The sequence below is a fragment of the Thalassophryne amazonica genome, chromosome 9 (assembly GCF_902500255.1).
Source record: "Thalassophryne amazonica chromosome 9, fThaAma1.1, whole genome shotgun sequence".
Classification (NCBI taxonomy): domain Eukaryota; kingdom Metazoa; phylum Chordata; class Actinopteri; order Batrachoidiformes; family Batrachoididae; genus Thalassophryne; species Thalassophryne amazonica.
The window spans coordinates 59,106,507-59,121,568 of NC_047111.1; the positions used below are offsets into that span (position 1 = coordinate 59,106,507).

A 15,062-nucleotide genomic window follows, 5' to 3' on the forward strand; every position below is an offset into this window, starting at 1 on the left:
ACAGGGCTGCCTTGGTTCAGTGCCGACTAACACCGTCATTGATGGTCATAGACAGCAGGAGTCAAAGCCAGGATGCCCTGGACGAACAACTCAGTCCAACATGACCATTAACCACAAATTCTCACTCACTGGACAGCAGAATGAAGAAAATAGGATACAAAAAATGTCTGAACCCAAGACCTTCTTGCTGTGAGGTGACACCAGTTCCATGTCCAGATCATGTCGACAAAAAAAGAAATAAAACTGAACAGATGTAATAAATTCACAGATCCAGAAGCTAGACAATTTTATACGTACACACACGCGATGCAAGCTTTACCAACAGAAATTCCGTTTTTTTTTTTTAAAAACCACACAACTACTCAGACCGCCAAATCAACTTCAGCCACAATTTTGAAAATGCAAAGTTTTCCAAGTTCAAAATTTCTTTGCAATTCAGTCAGAACAGACATAATTATGAAATAACACAATTTGTCCTAAAACAATTCTCAGTGAGAAATCAGCACTGCAACACACACACAAAAAAAGAAAACACCAAACATACCTGACTCCACACTTACAAATCTGTGGAAACACACATAGAAAGAACTTGAGAAATAAAATAGGTTTTTCTGTGCAGAGTAATCAAAGTTCACTTCACACTGTCCGACTTGTTTCGCTGCCCCCCCGCTCAAGGACACATCGTGAGCTCCCCTTGCAAATGCAGAAACATTCCAAACTCCAGTCAGTTGAAATGAGGTAGTCAGAAATGACCTCATTCTTCTTGTGTCTGATGTCTCAACAGCATTCTGCACAGAGCAGCATGTCGAGAAGCACATCTGCAGCAGGTGAACAAAGACAGGAGCAATCTGATCACATTTATAACACATGGAGCCTTTTAACACCAAGTACTGAATTTAGCGGAGTTTATCTTCAGGACAGTCAAACATTGGTAAAAGGTATTTCAGGTCTGGACTGACCTCAGGGGGTTTTGGGGCCTCCAGCAGACGGGGCCTCCACTGCTTCGATCTGTTCACACGGGGCCGGATTACAACTGGATGCATTCTCTTCTTTTCTCTCCCCTGACAGGAAGTCATGGATGGCGGTCTCTATGTTCGGTCGGAAAGTGTGGTTCATCTTGGGGTCTACGACTTGAGTGATGATCCTGTCCACGCCAGACTCCAGCATGCCTGATCTGACAGCCAGAAACAACAAAAGGCCCCAAGATGTAGTATTTATAAATTGTTAATAATAATAATAATAATATTGAATTGAGTCCACAATGAAACAGGAAATGTCAAATGTGGAACAATTCCTCGCATGGGTGGAGCTAGAACAGAGGCCAGGGTTGCACTGGACTCCGCTGAAATCTGACTGGACACATGATTGAGGTGTCACAGCACATGCACAAACAAAAGAGCTGCATTTTGAAATCAGTGACACATACTGACTGCTAGGTTCCTCCTGTACAGTAGTTGGTGCTGTGTTCCACAAAAAGTTCTAATCCACCTTAGTAGAAGAAGAAAAATATTTGCCTCAGATTTGAACTGAACATGTCATTTGAACTGTGGACTCCTACTGACACTAAAGTTATATTGGTGAGTAAACGACCATATTTTATGCCAGAAATGAGGTCCAGGTTGTTAAAAGCAGCATTTCTCCTTTAATTTGGGTTGCCTTATATATAGATGTGTTTCTCCAGTGATATTATATGAGCAGGCAGCTGTTGATCCATGAGATATAACGTGAAGACATTCAAACTGAAAGAAATACAGGTAATTTACTCCTCCTCTGTTCTGTATAAAACCTATGTAACCTCTTAATTTTTCTCTCTGAATGACTTATTTTTAAATAACCATAATTTTGCTGTCTGAGTGACACACCAGTGACACAACTTTAGATAAATAAATCTAGTTATCTTCCTTAAGCTCAAAATGAAAGCAAATCTCTATAACTTGATATAGATTAATTAAAAATATAAAATCCAGCTTCCTGATGAAGTGGTGTAGAGGAGGATTTTCTTAAAAAAGAAGACCCAACAGTTCAGCTACAATTTGCCCGAAAGTACATCTGAGATGAAAGCCTAGATTTGATGTTTTGGTGAAAGAAACTTTTGTATTTCTTCATAATTTATGTAAATAAAGTCCAAGACATATTCAGTGACTTGGGAATGTTCATATTTCCATCCCCTGACTTGTCCAAAGAAAACCGGCAATAAAACTGGAGGTGATGGACTACTGGTTAAGCTGTTAACCAGAAGATCATCGGTTCAAATCCCTGCCTGACTGGAAAATCACTAATGGCCCTTGGGCAAGGTCTTTAATCCCCTATTGCTCCCGGTGTGTAGCGAGCGCCTTGTATGGCAGCACCCTGACATCGGGAGGAATGTGAGGTGTAAAGCGCTTTGAGTGTCTGATGCAGACGGAAAAGCACAATATAAATGCAGTCCATTTACCATTTCACCAAAAGTGTTTATTTACAGGTATTACCAAGCTTTAAAGATTTGCTTTCAGTTTGAGTTTGAGGAAGATAATTTTATACATTTTTATTCCTTATATTTCTTGTATTTGACATGGCATAAACAAATTACCGTGTTCCAATACTTATCGTAGTCATATTGTATACCATATTGAAATGACAATACTGAGATATGATCATTTGACCATATTGTACAGCCCTACTGCCAACTAGATGAAAACTTTGAATATTAATTTACATCTCCATTAAAAAAAATGCTTAAAGTGGCAGGGAGTTAAGAGGGCTGTAATTAGGGAGCCCTGGGGGGGTGGAGCTCCCCCAGAAGCTGAAAGGCAAAAAAGGAAAAATGCTTAAAAAGGCAGGGGGTCTTGGGGGGGGGGACGAAGCTCCCCCAGAAGCTGAAAGGTTTTAGCCATGCGAATGCTCCCCTGAAGCATTTGCTCAAAAAAAGTCTGAAGGACCTAAATGACATGGTAGATGCTGAAGAGCTTCGCTTGTTCATGTCCGCGACATAATAATGATGATAGAGAAACAAGCTGCCTGATTAAATAATGATACCCAATAATAATGATTCACAATGTCCGATAGCCATATTTAATTGCCATCGGGTATTGTGAAGGCTTTGCATCCCTTCATCTTTGCTCAGCATAAGTCCAGTCCTATTACTGCCATAGTCTTGAAATTCAGAGGAAACATTCTTGGGACACAGACCTTGGACACGTTCAAAGATGGCTAACCTTGACCTATTTTAAAAGGTATTTTGAGAGGTTAAAATGTCACATTCTTTTTCAATCTGTTTGGAGTTTTTTGAGTGGCGAGGGTGACAGCCAATAAGAGTAGAGCTGCGCCGTGACATCAATGGCAGGTCTATCTAAAATCGCTTCATTTGTACATTAATATACATGTTTCTCATACATTATGTAAAAGCAAGCGAGAAATAAACACTTCTAAAACTGAAAATGCTGTTTTAGGAACCTAATAACGCCTCTGAAGTGATTTAGTAGACGTTTTGCCGATGTTAGCGTGATGATGTAACAGGCTGGTTTAGCTAGCTGCAAAACTCAGTTTGTTTTGTTTGTGTATTAATATAAGTTCTTTGTCCTTTATTATGTACAACCCCAAATCCAATGAAGTTGAGACATTGTGTAAAATGTAAATAAAAACAGAATACAATGATTTGCAAATCCTCTTCAACCTATATTCAATTGAATACACCACAAAGACATGTTTAATGTTTAAACTGATAAACTTTATTGTTTTTGTGCAAATATTTGCTCATTTTGAAATGGATGCCTGCAACACGTTTCAAAAAAGCTTCTAACAACACTCAGTAAGCGTTTGGGAACTGAGGACACTAACTGTTGAAGCTTTGTAGGTGGAATTCTTTCCCATTCTTGCTTGATCTACGACTTCAGTTGTTCAACAGTCCGGGGTCTCCGCTGTCGTATTTTGCGCTTCATAATGCACCACACATTTTCAATGGGTGACAGATCTGCACTGCAGGCAGGCCAGTCTGGTACCCGCACTCTTTTACTACAAAGCCACGCTGTTGTAGCACGTGCAGAATGTGGCTTGGCATTGTCTTGCAGAAATAAGCAGGGATGTCCCTGAAAAAGGCATTACTTGGATGGCAACATGTGTTGCTCCAAAACCTGGATGTACCTTCCAGCATTGATAGTGCCATCACAGATGTGTAAGTTGCCCATGCCATGGGCAATAACACACCCCCATACCATCCCAGATGCTGGCTTTTGAACTTTGCGCTGGTAACAATCTGGATGGTCTTTTTCCTCTGTTGTCTGGAGGACACGACATTCATGATTTCCAAAAACAATTTGAAATGTGGACTCATCAGACCACAGCACACTTTTCCACTTTGCGTATGTCCATTTCAAATGAGCTCAGGCCCAGAGAAGGCGGTGGCATTTCTGGATGTTGTTGATGTATGGCTTTCGCTTTGCATGGTACAGTTTTAACTTGCACTTGTAGATGTAGCGACGAACTGTGTGAACTGACAATGGTTTTCTGAAGTGTTCCTGAGCCCACGCAGTACGATCCTTTACACAATGATATTGGCTTTTAATGCAGTGCCACCTGAGGGATCGAAGGTCACGGGCATTCAATGTTGGTTTTCTGCCTTGCTGCTTATGTGAAGAAAGTTCTCCAGATTCTCTGAATCTTCTGATTATATTATGGACTGTAGATTATGGAATCCCTAAATTCTTTGCAACTGAATGTTGAGAAACATTGCTCTTAAACTGTTGGACTATTTTGTTTCATGCAGTTGTTCACAAAGTGGTGATCCTCACCCCATATTTGCTTGTGAATGGCTGAGCCTTTTGGGGATGCTCCTTTTATACCCAGTTCATTACACTCATCTGTTTCCAAACAGGTGTTCTTTGAGCATTCATCAACTTTCCCAGTCTTTTGTTGCCCCTGTCCCAGCTTTTTTTGAAATGTGTTGCAGGCATCCATTTCAAAATGAGCAAATATTTGCACAAAAACAAAAAAGCCTATCAGTTTGAACATTAAATACTTGTTTTTGTGGTGTATTGAATTGACTATAGGTTGAAGAGGATTTGCAAATCACTGTATTCTGTTTTTTTATTTACATTTCACACAGTGTCCCAACTTCACTAGAATTGGGGTTGTAAAAGATGGAGAGAAATAAACACTTCTAAAATGGAAAAACGCTGTTTTTGGAACCTAATAACATCTATGGGGATAAATTGCGAACGTTAGCGTACACACTAGCTTTCGCTAACTCAAAGGTAACTTCCTACGGAGTTAAATTTGTCTCATTAATGCCTGAAAAATGCACAGAGGGTGATCTGCAAATATTCCTTGATTTGCACAACTTCCGCTCTTGCCAAAAGCTCATGTACAAGCACACGCAGGGACTGATGCAGATGCCCTTAAAACGTAAATATTGTTTTTGATTGATCAATTTATTGATAGAGGGGCTTTATTTAACATGTACAAATTGTACGTAAAACAATAGAATCTTAATAATTAATTAAACTGCAAATTATAAAGACCACAATGCTCATATGGCCAACAGTATTTTAGTATTGTGTTATGTTTTTATCTTGTGTCTGCTCACTGAGCACATTTGTTTTATTTTTGATAAATCTGTCCATTTTGCACTTCCAGTTCCATTTTGGTGTCTCGATCTTGCCAGGCTTCAATCCAACATCCTGACTTAAGTCTCAAAGCGCTGCATCTTTAAGACTACAACTTTGTTCTTAGTAATCCTATAAATGTTTTTTTTTTCCTTTGACCTATTTAAGGTGATTTTTTTTTGGGGGGGGGGGGGGGGGATTACATTTCTTCTTAAAATGTCTTTCATCTCATAATTGTATGACAGTTTTGCTTCTTACAATATTGAAACTTGAATCCTAAAATCATAAAAAAAGACAATAAAATAAAACAGAAATGATGCAACTCTCACTGAACAACGCTTTGTCTGAGTCCATTCCTCATCTGGTTCTTGTTGATTGTCGGGTTCCAGTCCTGTGTGCTCAGGTGTGTGGCGACGAAGTTGTCAACCTTTTGTCGCAGATTCTGATAAGCTGGCTGAAAGCAGTGACAGCATGGTAACTCACCCATCCTAACACACCAGTACTACATAAGATCACTGAGGTTATTCATAACTGATAACATTTCAGAAAATGCATTCACAAAATTTTAGGTAACTATGGTTGAAGTTATGCAGTTAGACCCATTTCAGACATGTACACTAGTGGGAATGTTTCTGTTCTTGAACATGCCATGTATACCATACATGTGCACGAATCAAAGCATAGTAAATGATGGTGTGCCTGATGCCTTCCAAGAACATTTGCAACAATTTCCCAGACAGCTACACATGGAGGTCTCTTGAAGTCATTCCCAAACATCTGGGTCATAGTGAGGGTTTGTTTTCAGTTCACACAGATGCAGATGCACCACTAAGGGTCCTATCTCACTGGGTGTGACTGTTGGAGAGCAGCTGGAGACGCAACTAGCAACGAATCATGCCAACGAGTGACAGTATCGCATTGGTATCTCACTGAAGTGGCCACTCGCAGCTGAAGATGAATGACATGTTTGTGCACACTGTTCAGCTCTTATTATCCTGCTATTATTCATGTGAATAGACTGTGGAAATTCTTCCACTGTTCCCAATAATGGCGAAATAAAATAATCAATAAATAAATAACTAGATCTGCCAGCAGGTATACATGAGGTCCAAGGCCGTACGCGGACCACCTCCCAAGCCCCTGCAAGGCCCACATGACTCATAACAATGCAGCTGCAAGATGCAGGCTTGACCCAGAGAGCCACACAGGTGATGGTGCTGTCATACCAACTGCCAATCAAACTCCTTCTGGCCTTCTCTACACTTTTCCATGAGCACTCTCAGAGCAAATATTGCACCTGCAGTGCTCAGTCTGTGTGATTTAAAGCTAGTCATATGGAAAATTATGCAAAATTATTCTTTGAACATTGCTGATCTGTGCTTTGTATACGGGCTGCACTAATATGATCTGCCCATACACCTCCACAGTTACCTACTGCCACAGACATACAGTGGGGAAAATAAGTCCACTGTCGATTTTGCAAGTTTTCCTACCTACAAAGAATGGAGAGGTCTGTAATTTTTATCGTAGGTACACCTCAACTGTGAGACAGAATCTTAAAAAAAACAGAAAAATCACATTGTATGATTTTTAAATAATTAATTTGCATTTTACTACATGAAATAAGTATTTGATACAATAGAAAAACAACTTAATATTTGGTACAGAAACTTTGTTTGCAATTACAGAGGTCAGATGTTTCCTGTAGTTCTTGACCAAGTTTTCAGGGATTTTTGGTCCACTCCTCCATTCAGATCTTCTCCAGATTTTTCAGGTTTTGAGTTTCAGCTCCCTCCAAAGACCGTCTATGGAGTTCAGGTCTGCAGACTGGCTAGGCCACTCCAGGACCTTGAAATGCTTACGGAGCCACTCCTTGACCTGTTGTGTTTCAGGTCATTGTCATGCTGGAAGACCCACCCACGACCCATCTTCTAAGCTCTTACTGAGGAGGTTGTTTGCCAAAATCTCACAATACATGATGCCATCCATCCTCCCTTCAATACGGGCAGTCGTCCTGTTCCCTTTGCAGAAAAGCACCCCAAAGTAGGGCTGAGCAATATGACTTATAATTCATATCACGGTATAAATTGAATCCCTTCATGGTAATGGTATATATTGTGATATAAACTTAAATATAAAATTTATACTGTATAATCAATCAATCAATCAATCAATTTTATTTATATAGTGCCAAATCACAACAAACAGTTGCCCCAAGGCGCTTTATATTGTAAGGCAAGGCCATACAATAATTACGTAAAAACCCCAACGGTCAAAACGACCCCCTGTGAGCAAGCACTTGGCGACAGTGGGAAGGAAAAACTCCCTTTTAACAGGAAGAAACCTCCAGCAGAACCAGGCTCAGGGAGGGGCAGTCTTCTGCTGGGACTGGTTGGGGCTGAGGGAGAGAACCAGGAAAAAGACATGCTAAGTCTAAGTCTATACCAGCATAACTAAGGGATTGTTCAGGGTCACCTGATCCAGCCCTAACTATAAGCTTTAGCAAAAAGGAAAGTTTTAAGCCTAATCTTAAAAGTAGAGAGGGTGTCTGTCTCCCTGATCTGAATTGGGAGCTGGTTCCACAGGAGAGGAGCCTGAAAGCTGAAGGCTCTGCCTCCCATTCTACTCTTACAAACCCTAGGAACTACAAGTAAACCTGCAGTCTGAGAGCGAAGCGCTCTATTGGGGTGATATGGTACTATGAGGTCCCTAAGATAAGATGGGACCTGATTATTCAAAACCTTATAAGTAAGAAGAAGAATTTTAAATTTTATTCTACAATTAACAGGAAGCCAATGAAGAGAGGCCAATATGGGTGAGATATGCTCTCTCCTTCTAGTCCCCGCTAGTACTCTAGCTGCAGCATTTTGAATTAACTGAAGGCTTTTCAGGGAACTTTTAGGACAACCTGATAATAATGAATTACAATAGTCCAGCCTAGAGGAAATAAATGCATGAATTAGTTTTTCAGCATCACTCTGAGACAAGACCTTTCTAATTTTAGAGATATTGTGTAAATGCAAAAAAGCAGTCCTAGATATTTGTTTAATATGCGCTTTGAATGACGTATCCTGATCAAAAATGACTCCAAGATTTCTCACAGTATTACTAGAGGTCAGGGTAATTCCATCCAGAGTAAGGATCTGGTTAGACACCATGTTTCTAAGATTTGTGGGGCCAAGTACAACAACTTCAGTTTTATCTGAGTTTAAAAGCAGGAAATTAGAGGTCATCCATGTCTTTATGTCTGTAAGACAATCCTGCAGTTTAGCTAATTGGTGTGTGTCCTCTGGCTTCATGGATAGATAAAGCTGGGTATCATCTGCGTAACAATGAAAATTTAAGCAATGCCGTCTAATAATACTGCCTAAGGGAAGCATGTATAAAGTGAATAAAATTGGTCCTAGCACAGAACCTTGTGGAACTCCATAATTAACCTTAGTCTGTGAAGAAGATTCCCCATTTACATGAACAAACTGTAATCTATTAGATAAATATGATTCAAACCACCGCAGCGCAGTGCCTTTAATACCTATGGCATGCTCTAATCTCTGTAATAAAATTTTATGGTCAACAGTATCAAAAGCAGCACTGAGGTCTAACAGAACAAGCACAGAGATGAGTCCACTGTCCGAGGCCATAAGAAGATCATTTGCAACCTTCACTAATGCTGTTTCTGTACTATGATGAATTCTAAAACCTGACTGAAACTCTTCAAATAGACCATTCCTCTGCAGATGATCAGTTAGCTGTTTTACAACTACCCTTTCAAGAATTTTTGAGAGAAAAGGAAGGTTGGAGATTGGCCTATAATTAGCTAAGATAGCTGGGTCAAGTGATGGCTTTTTAAGTAATGGTTTAATTACTGCCACCTTAAAAGCCTGTGGTACATAGCCAACTAATAAAGATAGATTGATCATATTTAAGATCGAAGCATTAAATAATGGTAGAGCTTCCTTGAGCAGCCTGGTAGGAATGGGGTCTAATAGACATGTTGATGGTTTGGATGAAGTAACTAATGAAAATAACTCAGACACAACAATCTGAGAGAAAGAGTCTAACCAAATACCGGCATCACTGAAAGCAGCCAAAGATAACGATACGTCTTTGGGATGGTTATGAGTAATTTTTTCTCTAATAGTTAAAATTTTATTAGCAAAGAAAGTCATGAAGTCATTACTAGTTAAAGTTAAAGGAATACTCGGCTCAACAGAGCTCTGACTCTTTGTCAGCCTGGCTACAGTGCTGAAAAGAAACCAGGGGTTGTTCTTATTTTCTTCAATTAGTGAAGAGTAGTAAGATGTCCTAGCTTTACGGAGGGCTTTTTTTTATAGAGCAACAGACTCTTTTTCCAGGCTAAGTGAAGATCTTCTAAATTAGTGAGACGCCATTTCCTCTCCAACTTACGGGTTATCTGCTTTAAGCTGCGAGTTTGAGTTATACCACGGAGTCAGGCACTTCTGATTTAAAGCTCTCTTTTTCAGAGGAGCTACAGCATCCAAAGTTGTCTTCAATGAGGATGTAAAACTATTGACGAGATACTCTATCTCACTTACAGAGTTTAGGTAGCTACTCTGCACTGTGTTGGTATATGGCATTAGAGAACATAAAGAAGGAATCATATCCTTAAACCTAGTTACAGCGCTTTCTGAAAGACTTCTAGTGTAATGAAACTTATTCCCCATTGCTGGGTAGTCCATCAGAGTAAATGTAAATGTTATTAAGAAATGATCAGACAGAAGGGAGTTTTCAGGGAATACTGTTAAGTCTTCAAGTTCCATACCATAAGTCAGAACAACTGACTTGAGCAAAGCCAATTGAGTCTACTAATAGATTAAATGCAGTGTTGAGGCTGTCATTCTCAGCATCTGTGTGGATGTTAAAATCGCCCACTATAATTATCTTATCTGAGCTAAGCACTAAGTCAGACAAAAGGTCCGAAAATTCACAGAGAAACTCACAGTAACGACCAGGTGGACGATAGATAATAACAAATAAAACTGGTTTTTGGGACTTCCAATTTGGATGGACAAGACTAAGAGTCAAGCTTTCAAATGAATTAAAGCTCTGTCTGGGTTTTTGATTAATTAATAAGCTGGAATGGAAGATTGCTGCTAATCCTCCGCCTCGGCCGTGCTACGAGCATTCTGGCAGTTAGTGTGACTCGGGGGAGTTGACTCATTTAAACTAACATATTCATCCTGCTGTAACCACGTTTCTGTAAGGCAGAATAAATCAATATGTTGATCAATTATTATATCATTTACTAACAGGGACTTAGAAGAGAGAGACCTAATGTTTAATAGACCACATTTAACTGTTTTAGTCTGTGGTGCAGTTGAAGGTGCTATATTATTTTTTCTTTTTGAATTTTTATGCTTAAATAGATTTTTGCTGGTTATTGGTGGTCTGGGAGCAGGCACCGTCTCTACGGGGATGGGGTAATGAGGGGATGGCAGGGGGAGAGAAGCTATTATAAATGTAATATAGTACTGTGTAATAATAATATAATGTATTATAATGCAGAGGTAATCCCTCAGCAAAGGTAAACTGATAAATAAATGAATAAATAAAAAGTTACAAAACAACAACAAAAACCAAACAGATACAATGTAATTTTGAGAACATTTATTGTGCAGATTTCAAAACTACAGCTAGAATTTGCCACAAGCTATATCTAACATGCAAGCCTAGATTTAATGTTTTGGTGAAAGAATTAAATCAATTTATTTATTGTTGGGTCAGTGGCTGAAGTTTCATGTCTGGGACACATGAATACATGAAGCATTTTCAGGACAGTCATTTCCTCATTTACAAATCTCATCACGAAACCACCAAATAAATAAATAAATAAAAATACTTAATTTAATCATATTTGAAATCAGTCTGGGTAAAGAGATGTACCTGTCTGATTTTGTGTTTCTAATCCAGTTAAAAAAAAATCCTTGCATCATTTAATGTGAAACTTTCTCAAATGTTTGATTCAGGTCGCAACGGAGCGTCCACTGAAATAAATAAACAACAGCTTTACAAATATCAACGACATAACTGCTAAGTGGGGAAGACATTTAGGCATCTCACAAACTCACATGAACACTCTCGTCTCAGTGAGGTCATGCCTCAGCTCAGAACACCCCCTCCCCTCTCCAGCAAAGTGATTCACACATAGACGCTTCACAACAGAGGAGTTTTGCTGGATCAAAAAACTCTGCAGGCATTATCGCGATTAGTCGGTGGAGTCCAAATCTCTACCGTCAGCCAAAATTATACCGTGTAAGCGTTAAGATGGATATACCGCCCAGCTCTGCTCCAAAGTATGATGTTTTCACCCCGATTCTTGATTGTTGGGACAGTGTTCTTGGGGTTGTACTCATCTATTTCTTCCTCCAAACACGGCGAGTTGAGTTGATACCAAAAAGCTCGATTTTTGTCTCATCTGACCACGTGACCTTCTCCCACGCCTCCTCTGGATCATCCAGACGGTCACTGGTGAACTTCAAACAGGCCTGGACATGTGCTGGTGTGAGCAGGGGGACATTGCATGGCCTGCAGGATTTTAAACCAAGACAGCGTAGTGAGTTACTAATGTAATCTTTGCAACTGTGGTCCCAGCTCTCTTCAGGACATTGACCAGGTCCTACTGTGTAGTTCTGGGCTGATTCCTGACCTTTCTCAGAATCATCCTTACCTCATGATGCGAGATCTTGCATGAAGCCCCAGAACAAGGAAGACTGATCATCACCTTGTGTTTCTTCCATTTTCTAATAATTGACCAACAGCTGTTGCCTTTTCACCAAGCTGCTTGCCTGTTGTCCTGTAGCCCATCCCAGGCTTGTGCAGGTCAACAATTCTGTCCCTGGTGTCCTTAGACAGGTGGACAGGTTGGAGTGTGATTGATTGTGTGTGTGGACAGGTGTCTTTTATACAGGTAACAAGTTCAAACAGGTGCAATTAATACAGGTAAAGAGTGCAGAACAGGAGGGCTTCTTAAAGAAAAAAAAAAACTTGCTGGTTAGTAGGTGATCAAATACTTCATACAATAAAATGCAAATTAATTATTTAAAAATCAAACACTGTGATTTTCTGGATTTTTTCTTTTTTTAGATTCTGTCTCTCACAGATGAAATGTACCTATGATAAGAATCCCAGACCTCTCCATTCTTTGTAGGTGGGAAAACTTGCAAAATCAACAGTGTATCAAATACTCATTTTCCTCACTGTATCTGATAGATACATATCTCATACCGATGGAGAAGTATAGAGAAGGTCAGAAGGAGTTACATTGTGTTTGTGGATTTAGAGAAAGCATATGACTGGGTGCCAAGAGAAGAGTTGTGGTATTGTATGACGAAGTCTGGAGTGGCAGAGAAGTACGTGAGGGTAATGCAGTACATGTACAAGGATAGTGTGACAGCGGTGAGATGCGCAGTAGGAATGACAGACTCATTCATGGAGGTGGGATTACACCAAGGATCAGCTCTGAGTCCTTTCCTGTTCCCAATGGTGATGGACAGGTTGACAGATGAGATTAGACAGGAGTCTCCATGGACTATGATGTTTGCAGATGACGTAATCTGTAGTGAGAGTAGAGGGGAGGTTGAGTGTAGCCTGGAGAGGTGGAGATATAATCTGGAGAGAAGTGGAATGAAAGTCAGTTGAAGCAAGACTGAGTACTTCTGAGTACAGAAGAAGTGAGGGCTGCTATGAAGAGGATGAAGAGTGGAAAGGCAGTTGGTCCAGATGACATTCCAGTGGAGGCATGGAAATGTCTAGGAGAGATGGCAGTAAAGTTTCTAACCAGATTATTTAATAAAATCTTGGAAAGTGAGAGGATGCCTGAGGAGTGGAGATGAAGTGTGCTGGTTCCTATTTTCAAGAACAAGGGTGATGTGCAGAGCTGCAGTAACTACAGAGGCATAAAGTTGATCAGCCACAGCATGAAGTTATGGGAAAGAGTAGTAGAAGCTAGGCTTAGAAAACAGGTGAAGATCTGTGAGCAGCAATATGGCTTCACGGCAAGAAAGAGCACTACAGATGCAATGTTTGCTCTGAGAATACTGTTGGAGAAGTACAGAGAAGGCCAGAAAGAGTTTCATTGTGTGTTTGTGGACTTAGAAAAAGCTTATGATAGGGTGCCAAGAGAAGAGCTGTGGTATTGTACGAGGAAGTCTGGAGTGGCAGAGAAGTATGTTAGGGTAGTGCAGCACATGTACAAGAATAATGTGACAGCAGTGAGATGCGCAGTCGGAATGACACTCACTCAAGGTGGAAGTGGGAGTACACCAAGGATCAGCTCTGAGTCCTTTCTTGTTTGCAGTGGTGATGGACAGGTTGACCGATGAGATCAGACAGGAGTCCCCACGGACTATGATGTTTGCAGATGACATTGTGATCTGTAGTGAGAGTAGAGAGCAAGTTGAGTCTAGTCTGGAGAGGTGGAGATATGTTTGGAGAGAAGGGGAATGAAAGTCAGTAGAAGCAAGACTGAGTACATGTGTGTGAATGGGAGGGAGCCCAGTGGAATAGTGCAGTTACAAAGAGTAGAAGTGGTGAAAGTAGATGAGTTTAAATATTTGGGGTCAACTGTTCAAAGTAATGGAGAGTGGTAAAGAGGTGAAGAAGAGAGTGCAGGCAGGGTAGAGTGGGTGGAGAAAGGTGGCAGGAGTGATTTGTGACCGAAGAATATCAGCAAGAGTGAAGGGGAAAGTTTACAGGACAGTAGTGCAGTTCAGCTATGTTGTACGGCTTAGAGACGGTGGCACTAACAAAAAGACAGGAGGCAGAGCTGGAGGTGGCAGAGCTGAAGATGTTGCAAAAGGAGTAGTTACCTACTCTCACAACAAATGATGAAAGGTTTATCAGAATCACAATAACTGGAAGTGAAACTGGCCAATGCGTCTGTAATGATTCCAGTTATAATGTACACACTAGTCTGATTTATTATACTGAATTTTCATCACATATTATATTCTACCTTGCTAGCAAGGCGTACAATAAATTTTAATTTATTGTAAGATTCAGGTTTGATGGTTACATATATAAAACTTAGAACAAATTCTTTCTGAAGTTGAACTAGCCTGTAGCTTAGCATTAGCCGAATAGCCGCTTACTTTGGTATCGACGTCCGCCAGACAGTCCCGGCGGAACTCATCGAACAGCCCGCGACTCTTCAGATGCTCCACGATCATAGCGATCAGCTGCGGGTCTCCTGGAGGCAGGTTAGCTGGATTAACATTAACATTACCGCCGCCCTCAGCCATGACAAACACCAGCCAAAATACAACTAAATAACGGCTGGTTAGCTTTGTTTCCCTCCAAGATACAGAAGCGTTTTTTTTTTTGTTTTTTTTTTCTCTTCTTCTTCTTCTTCTTCTTCTTCTTCTTCTTCTTCTTCTTCTTCTTCTTCCTTTGATTGGCGGGTGGCAACCATCACCTTAGGTCCATACTGCCACCTACTGTACCGAATGTGTCAATGGACGTATA

General features: G+C 40.3%; 1 protein-coding gene across 1 annotated transcript; it reads right to left on the reverse strand.

Annotated features, from left to right (window-relative positions):
- Nucleotides 1-333: 333 nt before the first annotated feature.
- Nucleotides 334-14,916, reverse strand: bod1 (biorientation of chromosomes in cell division 1). Its single transcript, XM_034178128.1, has 4 exons — nt 14,690-14,916; nt 5,909-6,033; nt 960-1,174; nt 334-818 (listed from the first exon to the last, which is right to left on the reverse strand). Exons 1-3 carry the CDS (start codon nt 14,837-14,839, stop codon nt 961-963), a joined length of 489 nt encoding a protein of 162 aa, XP_034034019.1. The 5' UTR covers nt 14,840-14,916; the 3' UTR covers nt 334-818; nt 960.
- Between the last annotated feature and the right edge of the window lie 146 nt (nt 14,917-15,062).